This window comes from Vespa velutina, chromosome 14 (assembly GCF_912470025.1).
Source record: "Vespa velutina chromosome 14, iVesVel2.1, whole genome shotgun sequence".
Classification (NCBI taxonomy): Eukaryota; Metazoa; Arthropoda; class Insecta; order Hymenoptera; family Vespidae; genus Vespa; species Vespa velutina.
This window is the reverse complement of record NC_062201.1, coordinates 500102-516149: the sequence shown is the minus strand read 5'-3', so window position 1 is coordinate 516149 and position 16048 is coordinate 500102. Positions and strand designations below refer to the sequence as shown.

At 27.6% G+C, this 16048-nt stretch overlaps 2 protein-coding genes across 5 annotated transcripts; one reads left to right on the top strand and one right to left on the bottom strand.

Moving 5' to 3' along the window:
• The first annotated feature begins 944 nt into the window (after positions 1 to 944).
• On the top strand, positions 945 to 5734 carry LOC124954231 (phosphatidylinositol N-acetylglucosaminyltransferase subunit A). Of its 4 annotated transcripts, none has more exons than XM_047506817.1 (8): positions 945 to 962; positions 1420 to 1481; positions 1583 to 1739; positions 1824 to 2003; positions 2092 to 2326; positions 2442 to 2739; positions 2814 to 3174; positions 3242 to 5734. In XM_047506817.1, exons 2-8 carry the CDS (start codon positions 1453 to 1455, stop codon positions 3302 to 3304), a joined length of 1323 nt encoding a protein of 440 aa, XP_047362773.1. In that variant the 5' UTR covers positions 945 to 962; positions 1420 to 1452; the 3' UTR covers positions 3305 to 5734. The 4 variants fall into 4 exon arrangements, with proteins under 4 accessions (XP_047362773.1, XP_047362772.1, XP_047362770.1 ...); XM_047506816.1 differs by lacking the exon at positions 945 to 962 and adding an exon at positions 1001 to 1334; XM_047506814.1 differs by lacking the exon at positions 945 to 962 and adding an exon at positions 1001 to 1353.
• On the bottom strand, positions 4975 to 14732 carry LOC124954229 (GIGYF family protein Gyf). The gene is made up of 16 exons (XM_047506811.1): positions 14600 to 14732; positions 13789 to 13833; positions 13406 to 13637; positions 13016 to 13192; positions 12710 to 12911; positions 12433 to 12646; positions 11361 to 12324; positions 9215 to 9571; positions 8823 to 9128; positions 8663 to 8755; positions 8152 to 8588; positions 7476 to 7674; positions 7203 to 7403; positions 6609 to 7011; positions 6299 to 6528; positions 4975 to 6219 (listed from the first exon to the last, which is right to left on the bottom strand). The coding sequence occupies exons 2-16, from the start codon at positions 13818 to 13820 to the stop codon at positions 6094 to 6096; spliced, it is 4173 nt and encodes a 1390-aa protein (XP_047362767.1). The 5' UTR covers positions 13821 to 13833; positions 14600 to 14732; the 3' UTR covers positions 4975 to 6093.
• Between the last annotated feature and the right edge of the window lie 1316 nt (positions 14733 to 16048).

Genomic DNA, 16048 nt, shown 5'->3' with positions numbered 1-16048 from the left:
AAAATTATTCCCAGGGTTTGGTAAAGTCTACATAATTAATTCTAAGATAACTGGATCTGATCCAGTAAACTGTATAAATCTTTGGGTTTTTTCGATGAATTCAAAAAAAAAGGGAAATGAATTATTAAGCTGAGACATGATTACGATTATATCTTTGTCATACATCAGAACATAGCTTCTCTTACAAACATCATTTTTTGGGTTCGATCGAGATGATAATAAATTTCTATATATGTATATAAATCGAATAACATATTTTTAAATAACATTGAGTCAAAAATAATAAGTAATATAAAAAGATAACTGTATCTAAAATGGCCTAAAAGAACTAACCCGCGGAAGGATTAGAGAAACATATTAAAGTGTACACAAAATGTAGAACTATTTAAATTTGGCGCCTGCGCAATTGTGCGAAATAGTTTAGAATAACTGAGAGAGAAAGAATGAGAGAAGGAAAGATGATATGTGAAAATAGTTGAAAGCGCAGAAGAAGAGAAATAATTGAAAAAGATGAAACGTACGTCGAGCGAATAAAGACTGCATCACAGTAAAACAGATATTTTTATTGTAGTAAAAATAATAATAAAATTGAATCACTAACGGATAGCCCGCGATAATAAACATTATGTTATTTTGAATGATAATTATTACTGATGGATTATAATCAATGATATTTATTCATTATAGGAATAATTGTTTAAAAATCTATAGCTTATTTGTTTCTTCAAAGTAACGTGATAAATTAAAATTAAATACACAATGCATATCTATATGTTGGACATATCGATATTGATAAAATAAAGAGATTTACAAAGTAAGAGCAATGAAATGCATATTTGAAATTTCCCTGCTAGCTACAATAGCGCCAAAACGGTACAGTAGCAAAATTACGAAGTAACTGCTCGACACCATCTGAGTTTTGTTCTATGAAACACGTGTAATAAAGATCAACAAAATTTCCCGTAACCTTTATAATTTTTAATAAAAATTGTCCAAAAGATATAATTTAATCATTACAATAGGATTTAAGAATCAGAATAAATTTAAATTTCAGGTTTTTCAAATATTCTGGTTATCACCTGTTATACACATGCAATAACATATTCTTTTTACTTATTTCTTATTAAACATTCGTTCTTAAAAATTTTTTAAATCTATTTAACTTGTAATTTCGACTCAATGAATTAAAACAAAAATAATTATTATAATTACGTAATATTTCATAAGCAAGAATATAATGTTCACTGTAACTTGCAATTATTTAACATTAATTAATCTGTGATCACATAATTAAAAAAACTATTCAAATAAAGGATTGTGTAACAATCACAAAAGTAGATATAATAATATAAAGTAAATACAATATCATATTGTTCAAGTTGATAATGACGTAAAAATTAACCTATAAAATATTTCCAGACATAATATAAATAAAGCGGTTGTAGAGAAGCAATGATGATGAACTTACAACATAAAATATGGTTTGTATTCAATTTTTATTATAAAAAATAAATAAAATAATCTTTTTATTGGTTATTTAATTTGCGCTTAGAAAAGTATTCATCAGTATGAAATTTTGCAGCATGGTATCTGACTTTTTTTATCCTAATATGGGTGGCGTTGAAGAGCATATATTTAATTTGTCACAATGTTTATTAGAACGAGGACATAAGGTTGTGATATTAACACATTCGTACAAAGATCGAATTGGGATACGTTATATGACCAATGGATTAAAGGTATAACTTTATATGCATAAGATTTTGAAATACTTTTAGCAAACTTTTGCTAAATTCAAACTTTATTTTTCTTTTACATTAAAGGTATATTATATTCCAGTCAAAGTATTTTATAATCAATGTATCTTGCCAACGATGATATGTTCTATTCCTCTAATTCGATATATACTTATTAGAGAAGAAATAGAGATAATACACGGACATTCTGCATTTTCTGCTTTAGCGCACGAAGGAATGTTAATTGGCAGATTAATGGGATTAAAGGTAATATGCAAATTTATTACAGTAATCTGTGATAAATTTACTTATGAAGTATTATTAAAATGTTACTAAAATAAATTTTCTTTTTCAGACGGTATTCACAGATCATTCATTGTTTGGATTTGCAGATGCATCTGCTATTTTAACAAATAAATTTTTAGAAATTTCTTTAGCAGATTGTAATCATTGTATATGCGTATCGCATATAGGAAAAGAAAATACTGTTTTGCGAGCAAAAGTTCATAAAGAAAAAGTATCTGTTATTCCAAATGCTGTGGATACCATGCTTTTTACACCAGACATTAACAAACGTAATAATGATTTCAGTAAGTGTTTAATATTTATATGTTTAAATTATGTTTTTATTATTTATTTTATTAAATTATCTGTTATACATAATTAATTGGTATAATATAAATTTTTTGATTATTGCTTTTACAGTTACTATAGTAGTAGTATCACGATTAGTATACCGAAAAGGTGTAGATCTCCTAGCTCATGTAATACCTGAAATATGTTCGCGACATAAAAATGTAAACTTCTTAATTGGAGGGGATGGTCCAAAACGATGGCTTATAGAAGAAATACGAGAAAGAAATTTATTACAGCACAGGGTTACCTTGCTTGGAAGTTTGGAACATGCTCAGGTCAAACATGTTTTAAATAAAGGTCATATTTTTTTAAATACTAGTCTCACGGAAGCTTATTGTATGGCAATTGTTGAAGCTGCCTCTTGTGGGTATGTATTTTTTTAAAGATATACATAAAAATTATAAAAACATTGCTTTTACATTACTTTTTTTTTCTTTTTAGTTTACAAGTTGTATCTACTAAAGTCGGAGGAATACCTGAAGTATTACCTCCAGATTTGATTTACTTGGTGGAACCAACAGTATCAGATCTTATTAAAGGATTAGAACAAGCTATGTCTGACTATATGAAAGGAAATATAAGTCATCCATTTGATGTGCATAGAAGAATAAGTTTATTTTATAATTGGTTCAACATCAGTAAAAGAACTGAAATTGTTTACAACTTAGTCTCAAATGAAGCAAAGAAAAATTTAGGTCAACAATTAACAAGCTATATTCAGAGTGGTGTATTACCATATCTGCTAGTTGTATCACTGTGTTATATTATATTAAAAATTTTAGAATATATGGTTCCTAGAAAGGTAAGATATAAGATTTTATATATATTTATAGTTAGATCGAAACATATGTGACCCAATATATTTTCAGTATATTGACATTGTAAAGGATTATAAAGAAAAACATATAGCATCGTCAAAGGAGAGAAAATAGTAAAAAAAAAAGAGGAAATCTTTAGTAAAATTTATTCAATTATTTTATCGATTATTTATGATTTACCAAGGAAACATAAATCTTTTTTGGACCATTTAAACTAAATTGTCTTTTTATATCACTACACCTTTTATATAGTATACAAAAACTGTATGTATAAAGTATTTTTTATATTTATTAGAATTTTATACGAACGCATATTCCTTTGTAACATTCTACACTTTGATTATAAAATATTATATAATTAAAATTAATATATGTATCTTAACTAATAAATTTAATGAAATTAAATATAAGAAAATAATAGTTTATCAGAAGAAATTGTATATAATTTTGTAAATCTGCCTTAAGTGTTATGTGTTGTGTTAGTGTTTATATACACAGTTTTGTATGTGTGTGTGTAATCCTAATAATACATTTTTTAATAATATATTTTTTTATAATAGAAAAAAATAAATTATCTATTTTTTCTTTTAAGTTATTATTTTTGTAAGTTTATCTTCATTATATTTAATAGTTAAAATATGTGGTAATTTTTTAACTTTTATATTACCTTATGAAAAAGTATAAAACATGGCAAAGAAATATGCCTTTGTATAAAACAACGAATACTTTCTACACTCACTATATGTTTACTTTAAATACTTTTATAATCATATATTATTGTTAAAAATGTTTATAAAATAAATACAAAACTTTATAAGTAAGCAATAAGAATAATATATCCAAGATATAGATATTATTATTAATGTATAAGAAAAAAATATGAATTATACAATGTCTTATATAACGTTTCCCTTTTTATAATCTTTATCTTACCAGTAAAAGATGATGCAGCAACAGAATTTTTATGTAAAATCTATTATTACGCAAATGTCTATATTTTATATTCAATTCTTTTTTCTATTATCTTACCAATTTAAGGAAAATTATATAAATTTCATTCAGAAAACAACGTCATTCAAATGTAAGTAAATATAAATTTTTAACAAATTCGTTGTAAATATGAAAAATCAGTTATATCTAAAAATAAAAATTTTTTGAATTATGTATAATATATAAAACGAAAAACAAAACTATCCAATTGAAAATATAGTAATATTTATTTTAATGTTTTCCATTAGATACAATAATAATATTGATACAATATCAATTATCTGTTTCTGCCTAATCATCATTGTATTACTGTACATTTATCTATTTATACATAAATCTTTCATATAAGGGCCAATGGAATTCTCCTAAAACTATTTTGTATAAATTCTAAGAGAAAACCAATGAACCTTAATTAACAATTATTATAATATTATGAGCGGTCAGATCTGTTGTAACATTCCGCGCAAAGAGTAGAGTATCCGTGCCATGTTATCAATCTATAAATTCAATTAGAAACAAAAAATTAAAAGGCTAAAAATATTTATGCATCATGAAATCAGATAGTTAAATTTTTCAACATAACATTTATGGTTACAAGTAAAACTACAAAATTATTTAATTTTATTTAATATATTAATTCAATCTTGCAACGATTCCATAATGCTAGCTATTTGATTGAAAACAAAAATTAAAAAAGTCATATTGGTAAGATCCATACATAGACAAGCATCATTATTAATAATTATTATTATTATTTCTTATATTTTCGATAATGTCTTGTAAAATTATTAACAAATATTTGAATTTTTTTTATTTTGTACATTATTTTCACTGCAGTTACAAATACAAATGATTAGTTCTTAGAACTTATTAAATAATAAAGAATTCTTATTCTGCAGATAATACGAAATTGTATATCTATATTTCTAAAAAAAAGAAAAACAAAAAAGAAAACACTGCCGTATTTATAAACATAAGTTACTATTGTACAGGTTAGTATGCGAAGCACAGCAAGAGCAATCTTGCTTGCAACTTTTTTTTCATTCATTTATTATTTAGAAACAATATAATATTACATGTAACATTTTCTTACGATAGTATAATTATATCTATTACCATACGAAAAATTTCTTTACTGCAGAAAAAGTGCGACTTACTGTTTTTTTTTTTTAAACGGTTTATGAAATATAATGTAAAGCAGAATTTTTATGACATTTTCTAGAAAGTAAGAAATCCATAGGATTCATATATACGACATGCTCGATTGCTTAACACTGATGCACATTATGCTGTGCTCTGTACAAAAATGATATATATGTGTGTGTGTGTGTGTGTGCGTGTATGTGTATGTGGGGGGGTATGTGTATGTGTGTATATATATATATATATATTTCCATGATTTTAAATAAATTTTAACAATGTTAAATTTACCGTTTAATACCTTTACAAGCACATATTGCTATCGACTGCGATGTTTCTATGTATACAAGTTATCGATTGACATAAATTCTTTGTATTTCGTCTATGTACTAAAATGATGATGATGAAATTTTATAAAATTTTTTCAATGTTAGATGTCGCATATCTAAAGCAAAACATTTTCAAATTATTTAATAAATTGTTATTAAACAGTATATACAATGGGTATAATTAGATACACAATCTAGCTTCAATCGAATAAAGAAATAATAATGCTACGCCATACAGGTTCAAAGGTTCCCATTATAGAATAAAATGAATTAAAATCGGTTCTAGTAGATATTATCTTTACAGAAAAATTGGTTATGCTTTATAAATTGATTATACTCACAATGGAATCTTTCGAACCTTTTGTATGATCTACAATAAATAACGAACCGTTTGATGAATTGAGCACTGCACAATTTCCTCAATTTTAATAGCACGAAATGCTCTTAAACATCTTCTCCGTAGTCGCGATCTCCCACATTTATACGATCAGGTGCTGCAGTTACACTAAACCCAAGGATCCTATTGTCCACTTTAAACATTTTTCCTTTCTTGGGTTTCTTAGATTTTCCCTATATAAAACAATTATATATGAAAAATATTTAAACGTTTTAAGACATTTATAATAAAAGTGATGCCTGTAAAAAATACCTTAACTTCCTGAAATTCAGTGGGAGCATTCGGATTTACAGCTGGTGCAGGTTTACACAAATTATCTACCTGCGCTTGAGGTCTCTGTGCTGAACGCCATTTACTTCTTTTTTCTAAAAATTGCTTTGCAAATTCCGTGCATTGTTTACTATCGCCAAGATATACACGTACATATTCTTTTACTTCATATGGTGATTCAAGATCCCGTAAGAAAACAACAAATGTAGGGACTAAATATACAAATTATACATATAAAAACAAATAGAAATTAAAAAATTAATGGTTACAATATAAATGGACTACTACTCACTGTGAACAGAAGTTTGTATAACACTCAAAGCCTTGTAGCACCATTGTGTAAAGTCGTCAAGCTTGGCAGTATTTTGTTCGAATAATTTTTTTACTAGTTCCTCTTCTTTTTTTACTTTATTTTTAGTTGATTTATTATTCTGTTGTTGAGGCTGTTGATTAGAAGTAGATTTTGTTGCTGCTGGTTTTGTTGTCTGTTTGGTAGTAAGAGATGATCTCATAGTTGTAGGATCATCCCAAAAACCGCTAGTACTACTATTAGTAGACCAAGCTTGATTGTTACTGGATGAGCTAGAATTAGTCCAATTCAGACATTGTGATGCTGTGCCCCATATACCGGCATTAGGAAGAACATTAGCCGACTCTTTTTGTACTACTTTTTCATGTCTTTCTTTTTCTTGTTGCTAAAAGTTTATTTAATATAATAATATTTTATAATATATCAAACATCTTCCGTGTACTAACATTAATAAAATTTTACACTTACCTTATATAATGTTTTATATATTATATATCATTTGTTTAACCATTATTTTGCTTAAAAATAATTTGAATGGTTTGTAATATTGAATATTAAATATTTGTATATGTTTACCTTAGCAATGCGTTCTTGCTCTTCTTGTTGAATTTGCGTAAGACTTTTTACTTGAAGAACTTTATTAGAAGATGTGGCTTTTTCTGCCCACTTAAACTGTAACCGTTTGGATGAATCTGTTACTGCTGCTTCTTGCACTGCTTCTACAGCTTTTTGTTGTGCTAATTGCTGTTGCATTAATTGCTGGTATCGTTGCTCCTCCTATAATAATTAAAATTATTAAGAAAGAAACATTACTAAAATTGAAATGTTTATTGTTAAATAGTTAATTACAGCTTTTTTCTCTCGTTCTAGCCTCTGAATTTCTGCAAGTGAAGCATGAGTTGTAGGAGCAGGTGTACAAGGTGCTTGAGCCCATGGTGCTTTACTTCTTTCTTGAAGTTTACGAAGAGCTTCCGCTTCTCGACGTCTTTGTTCAGTACGTCGTGCCTGTTCTTCAGCTTCGAGCAGCTTGCGTGCTTCTGTTTCTTTTCTGAAATAATAATAATAAAATTAAAGTATTATATAAAAAAAGAATAATATAAGTCCTTTAATGCAAAATTGGTGTAAGTCAATTTTTTGCCTATTTGGTTTAACACCACATCTCATTAATTTAATCTTCATTCTATCTCGTGTAAGAATAATATTAGAGTCTAGCTTATTAGTTTCTCGGTATGATAACTGGACAAATAAAAAACGTTCACTGGAAAGTTCGATACAGCAGTAGTGCAAATCCAAAAAATATTGAATAAAATAATTATGTATCTTAATTTTCAAGAAAAAACGACATTATCATATCTTAAGGTATGACTTTACAGTGGTTTACAAAAAAAAAAAGGTAATATTCTTCGATATTATTGGATTTTACAAAAGTTTTACTTCATCCACCATTATCCACCGATCAACTTTTTTGACTTTTATATTAAACGGTTCATATATACAATAACAATACATTATAAAATTAGTATACTTGATTCTTTCTTCTTCCTGTTTTCTTTGTTCCTCTTCTAATTTTTTCTTTTTCTCTTCTTCTTTCTTATGTTTTTCTTCTTGTTTTTTAATTTCTTCCCGTTTTCTTTTTTCTTCTTCCTGCTTCCTTTTAATATTTTCCTCTTCCTGTTTTCGTTTTTCTTCCTCTCTTTTCTTCTTTTCTTCTTCTTTACGTTTTTTCTCTTCCTTTTTTTTTTGTTCTTCTTCCTGTTTCCGTTTTTCTTCTTCTTTCCGTTTCTTATCTTCTTCCTTTTTTTTTCTTTCTTCTTCTTTTCGTTTTGCCTCTTCCGCTTGTCTAACTTGTTCTTCTTCCTGCTTTCTTTTAGCTTTCTCCTCTTCAGCTTGTCTTTGTAATTCTTCTTGTTTTCTTAATTCTTCTTTCTTTCTTTGTTCTTGCAATTTAAGATTCTGTTCTTCCTAAAAACGAATAAACACATTTAATGATTTTTATTATACATTAATAAGAATTGCTATATAGTGAAGGTATTTACTAGTATTTGTTGTTCCGTTTTTATTTCTTTAGTATGCAAATTCCAAAGTGTAGTAGGTAATTGTCCAGGTGGTACTGCAGGTATAGGTCCCACCTATAATATATATATTCTATAAAAAACTATACACATTATACATATAATTCAATACATAGAAACATACCTGTGTTAACCAATTCTGAGCATTAAATTGTGGAGTTATCTGTGAAGGTGAATGTGGCCAAACAGTATCGATATGAGATGTTTGTGGATGTCCTGTTGCATTAACATTAAGCTGCCGTAGCAATGATTTTATAGGATTATCTTCTTGAGATGAAGCAGAATTTAAATTTGATTGTGAAATTGTAGGTACGTTTTGGATACCACCCATTTGTTGAATGAGTTGCTGTATAGGATCAATCTGACCAGGGTGTCCTGCGGTGTTGGTTTGTGAACTAGATGGTAGATGAGGTTCGGGTTGTACCTTTGCCTGTCATAGTTACAATACCATGCAAATATTTTATTCATATAACATTAATATACATACAAATGTACAATAATAAATATTTTATTAACCTGTTGCATTTGATTGAATAACTGCATAACAGGATTTGACGGTGATGGTGTAAGATGAGGCACAAATGGATTTGTAGAAATTGGCATATCTGGTATTTCAGAATCCTGAATAACATATTGGAGTATTAACTGGTTTTGTTCGATAGGGCTTAAAGTTGCCCAATGTTCAGATTGAGAAAGTTTAGCTATAGCTGATGTTCTCATTTGTCTTAACAATATTTGTTGATTTTGTAATAAACGCATATGTTGATACTGAAGTAAAAGTAAAGGATCTTCTATTCCAGACTTTGGTAAAGCAGTAGCAGTTATACCTGCAGGTACTGTACTAGGAACAGAAGGTATTACTGGTTCGGATAACTGAAAAGAAAGATTTCATTAGCTTAACAAATTTAAGATAAAGAATCTTGCTTTCATTGCATTATTTAAATAATAATTATTTATATATGATGTAATATACAAGTTGAACATATAAAGTGTTCTATGCAAATGTTACAACGAATTTTCGGACTTCCCTCTGAGAATTTGAGAAATAAATACTTTAAACCAAATTTTTAGTACTATATTCTTCGTATATCATTTATCAACATTAGCATTCTTTTACTTTTATCTTTTATATATTCAAAAATATAAAGAATAATTTTATTATTTTTAATTAAATCATAAGTCTTTTTATATGAAAATATAATTATAAATGTATTTATTTCCATTGCAATCTACTGTGATGCAATCTCCACTTTAAAAAATAGTATAAATGTGCGTGCATGCGTACACGTGTGTGTCTGCATTCGTGCATGTGCATATATTTTATTAAGAATGCTCGAACTTTAAACTTGAATAAAAACAAAGATTATATTTATAATATTATAATATCTTTCATTTGATTTTAAAATACATTTAATACCATTACGTATGAAAAATAATATCGACTAAGTAGTTGTCAAAGCTCTTTATGATATCGTGTATTCTGATGGACCAATTTGATCAATGACGCGAGTGATGTTGGTTTGTAATTCGTCATTTACCGCGATTTGTTGGCATAGATCAGAGATTAATGAAGCCCCCACAAAAAATAATCTGAAAACGTTAGATCACACGATCTCAGTGGCCAGTTGACGTCATCATCTCGCAAAATAACATCTTTCGAATTCTTTAAACTTTTCAGTCAGTAAGTCCAATATTTAACAATAGATGACTTAAAGGCTAACATCATTCGTGTTAATGGTGAAATTGAGCTTCACTTATGCGCGAATGTCATTGAAAATATAACTACCAGAACGCATACGACCATACACAAGAGTTACAACGACCACTTGACAGATATTATTTTTCATACGTAATGGTATTGAATGTATTTTAAAATCAAATAAAAAATATTATAATATCATAAATATAACTTGATTTATTGAAGTTTAAAGTTCAAGCATCCTTAATAGAAAACCCTATATATATATATATATATATATATATATATATATATATATACATATACAGACACAAATAATTAAGGGATTATTACGATATCTACAGACTTCAGTAGTGAAAATTTATTTTCTTGTATTTCCTAATGATTTTAAGAGTTTTAGGAAATTTGCTTAATGTAAAGATTTACATTTTGTCTAAAACATTATTTTTCTAACCAATTTAAGTACATACATGATATAATTCATATATACAATACTGACTTATTTATCCAATTTACTATATGGCTTTAATAGATTAAAACTATAATTAAAACTTATTAAAAAATAATTACTTTCATGCAATGAATCATTATATGTTTTGATTACGTAATTAATAATTCATTTCGCATTTTAGTTTCTGTTCCTTTACATATTCACAATTCATGTACAATCTCCGAATCTCTTCTACTATTATGCGATAAATCTTACATATAGTAAAAATTATGATGTAATTTAAAATAATAAAGATATTCTTTATACATGTCAGAAAAAAAAATAGATATAAGAAAATTGTGATACTACAAAATTATACATAAAGATTTGATTTGAGATGTTCGTTTTTCAAAAAAGAAAGAAAATCCGAAATTTCATGGCGACATTTATATGAGACATTACGCGCGCGAACGTACGTATAGATTCTTCATTTAAAACATAACTCTTGAAAATATTGAACAAACAATAATTACCTTTAAGGGAGGAATGGATGGCCCTGGAATAAATGGCACTCTTCCACAAATTTTCATTAACTCCCCTAAAGTAGTATATCTCTCATCACAAGTCCTTCTTACCATTAACCCCGCAGTAAAGTATCCAGCCTTACACCATTCAGCCATTTCACTTGCCAAAAATGGACCTTGTACTTCACCTTGTGGATCACGATAAAACCATTTTTCTTGTACATTCGAAGCTGTTTGTTGATTGTTGATAGATGGGGAAATAGTTGCAGCTTTCTCTCTATGGCTTTCTTCATCAGCCATCAATTTGGCCACTAAAGCATCAGCTTCTTCCTTCATTCTATCTAGATCATCTTCAGATTTCTTCACATTATCTATTACTGAATCATGTGTAACCTTTTGTGATTCGGTTTGTACGGATACTTGTCTATTCACAGTAGACACCACTATATCCTTATTAACTTCTGGTTCTACAGTTCCTCTGTCATGTATCACATTTGAAGATTTATTATCTGCATCATTTGGTTGAGTTTTATCATTTTCAGTATTATTTGTATTTACATGTGTCATAGTAAGAGAAGCAGACGAAGATGTAGATGATAAGCTTTTTGCTGAAGTATTGCTAGATGTTGAAAGTACTACTTTACTTGGAGAATTACTAACGTCTCTTTCTGTAGCGTTATCTTTTTCTTCCTGTAGACGAACAGATTTTGGTTTTTCCCTATGCTTTGTACCAGTAGAATCATTTGTATGATGGCGATTTTCTACTTGTCCTTGGCCTGTGCCATATGGCACAGATTTGTTAATAGATTTCGATGTAATGGAAGCATTTCCTTCAGAGACACGTCGAGTCCTTAACTCTTGAGAATTACGTACGCTAATAATTCCTTCATCGTCATCATCTGAATACATTCCCCCATGAAATGCTCCTGAAGCATCAAATCGTCCTCCACTTTCACTAGGGTTTTCAGTCGCCCTAATATATAAATAAAACTTTAATTTGATTTCATATTTCAGAAAGATTTAATACTATCACTTATAAAATACTAGAAAATTGATTGCAATATATAATATATCTAATCACCATTCTGGAAGATTGTCATGATTATCATGATGATTAGATTCCCACGTACGCGCAGTACGAGGTGGAGGAATATGATTTGTTTCGTGAGACCTGTGACTTCCACGGAATTCCCATCTTCCACCAGCAGTACCACTTCGACTTTCTTCACCATCACCTTCATTTCTATCCAGTCTGTCCCTATCTATACTACCCCCTTCACGCCAACTGTTTCTACCTACGAACAAAATACAAATACATATAATTTTGAAATTATCTAAAATAAGAAAAATTTACTTACCCCACTTACGCCAACCATCATCATCTTCTCCGCCATTTCGGTGTCTTCGCCAATTGCTTTCCATAAGAGAACTTCCACTAGTCCCACGAGATAATTCTTTTCTAGGACTAGTAGAACCATTCCATTCAATTGGATCAGAAGATCCATTTCTTTCTGACCAACCTCGTTCACTTTGAGATCTATCAAATGGTCGACTTCTTCCCTAAATAATAATATGAAACAATATAAAATGTATAATTGAAAAGTTGACAAAATTATTTTTACTTCTGGCTTAACGAATATTTGTTTCAAAAATATATTACATACTTGAAAAGACTGGCCTGAATCAATGCGAATTACTTCACCCGAATCCTCAAAACCAACTGCTCTAGAATAATGAGAAGAATACAAACTGCCTCTTCCATTTCTACTTCTCCCTCCACGATCTACACTTCCACCTCTTCCACGGCCTCCAATATTAGTCACGCCTCCATTCCACATACGCTAAAAATTGCATATGTAGAGTATATTAGTTTCACACTGGCACACATACATATGAATGTTAATAGTATATCAATATTATATTTATATTCCATCAGTTAAATGAATCAAATAAATTATATTTACATTTCAATAAACAAAATTTATAACGTTTAGCAATTAACATCAGGAATTATTTTTCTAATTTCAGATAAAAAATCTATTGGTTTGACTTACTGTTTCATCTTCTGTCATCTGTATAAGAGCTAGTGGAAGTTGAGTTTTTTCAACATATAATGTTGAAAATGTTATCAATGGTTCAGGTGGCTTATAATTACGGTCAAACAAAGCCAACATCTCTTCTCGTCCATATCTATGCTCCGCTAATTGATATCGAGGAGTACTTAAAGTTGAAGTACTTCCACTAGTACCACTACTATTAGAATTTTCTCCTGAGAGATTGCGCAACCTATTTTCATGGACATGTATAATATATAAGTATTTGCTCATTTATCATTAACTTTTATTTTTAATGATATTGTTCTAATATCGTAAAAAGTCTTGTGTTGATATTAAATAATGTAAATATTAATAAATATTATTTTATATATATTACATACCATTCAGGACCAAACTTCATAGAATCCGTCATGACGAATTATTTGCTAAAAGAAAAAAAAAAATGAAATAATACATAATTTATGTATTAATAAAAATATAATGTAAAGTCATACAAATCATTTCTGTTATCAAAGAATATTAGCATATGTATAAATTCATATAAATAAAAAAAAACAAATAACTATTAAATATATGAATAATATAGAAAATATTGTATTACTTAGTGTAAAACATACAGAATTTATACGAATCAAAATGTTTTTGTAAAATCTTATGATGTCATATGGTAGATATACAAGAAATTTTATAAAAGGAAAGTTACGACCAAAAAATGAATAATATAATAAAAAGAAGAAAATGAATAGTCTTGTATGGTGATATTACAATAAAAATTATTAAAATTGTTATTAAACATCCAAGGATGAAACTTTCTTTTTTAAAGATAAATGAAAAAGAATAAAATAAAATAACAAAGTGCACAACAGACGGTGGAAATGGCATGTTACAAGCAGTTTTCTTTAAGATGCTATGGTCACAAAGTTACCTTTAATAGATAAACAAAGATATTAGATATGACATATCATATAAATAATATCAGTGGAGCACATGCTACATCTTTATTTATGACATATTCTTTAACGATACGATTTTCTAAGCCAAGGTGGCAATATTAACCAAACTTTTTTTGTCGATAGTTGTCACATAAAATCCCGAATAAAAGATTAATTTATATAGAAAAATCTTGAAACAGCATTTATTAATGTTATATAAAATAATAATAATAAATCTTTAAACAGATAAAACAAATACCTTTGTGATCTTTGAAATAATTGAGAACAGCGATACAACACACCAATATGGCTGATGATTTTTTGGAATAAAGCGCATGCGGATGTAGGTGGCATGTCTGAACATACAAAATTCTTCTATGCTTCAAGACTCTAACCAAAAAGGGTTAGATAGAGCGGATACTCGTCATAAATTTTAACGGCATTATCGATGCAATTTGAAGAATATACTTTATTGTCTGAATACGTATGGTTTGTGCTTGTATGAATTCTTTCTATTTAAACAATTTCGTATCGATTATTGTTAATTTTAATTGGGTGTCTCGATACGATTACACGAAAGCACCATTACGTCAAATTTATATTAATATGGTAAAAATATTCATATACGTAAGTTATTGATAGCTTATAAGTGCTTTTATAAGTGCTTACAAACTATAGCATGTTAAAGCATGTGTAGGAAATTCTGTAGGAAAAATACTTATACAGCAAAAATACTTTTGTCCTTTTCTTTCTTTCTTCTTATTGATTATGAACCTTAATCTAAAAATGCATTCTTAATTTCATGATTAGATTTGAAAATATATTTCTAGATTTTTGGTTTGGGCTAATTCTGACGTATTTCGATTATCTTTTTACTAAAGTTGTCTCATAGCATTACAAATCAAATGGAAATTATAATATTACGTCAAAGATATAAAATGTATTCAATAATGTGCTTTTACTATATAAAAGTACATTTCATATAAAAGCGATCTCTTCCAAGAATAATGTTTTCGATTTCATTAGAATTTAAATATATTATAATTCTTAGTTCTGAATAAATGCAACCTAAAATGATATTTTAAAATATTAAACATTGTGGAAGTTAAAACTATTATATCCTCTTTCCAACAATTGTATTCTTGATACTGTATATTTAATAAAAACTATTTTTTCTTTTGTAATTGGTAAGGATACAACTTTTTAATAAAAAATACAAATGCAGTAAATATTGTTATTTAATGATATTTTTCTTTATTTATTAAAAAAATTGTACAAGACATATATAAAAAATTCTTTCAAAACCTGTATAAATTACAATATATTCTTTAAATATTTTTCTTTCGATTTACAATTAAAAATATCTAAAAATATTTTAAACAAAGGCATTATATATAATATAATATTTAATTCATATATTTATATATTCTTATATATTCTTCATGTATGTTTGAATAAACCATTGGCTTTTAGATACTGCCTACTTTTTTTATTGAGTCTATCTTGTAAAAGAGTTCATCATGCACGTACATTCCTCAAAAATAATATTAATAATTCCATTTAGGTTTTGAAGATGTTCACAAATTTATAACAATCAGAATAGTGTAATTATTAATATAGTATCAACATGTATATGTTATTTGCTATTTATATTATTATATTATTATTTGAATTTGAGTAGATTAAACCTTACTTTATAAACAGGGGT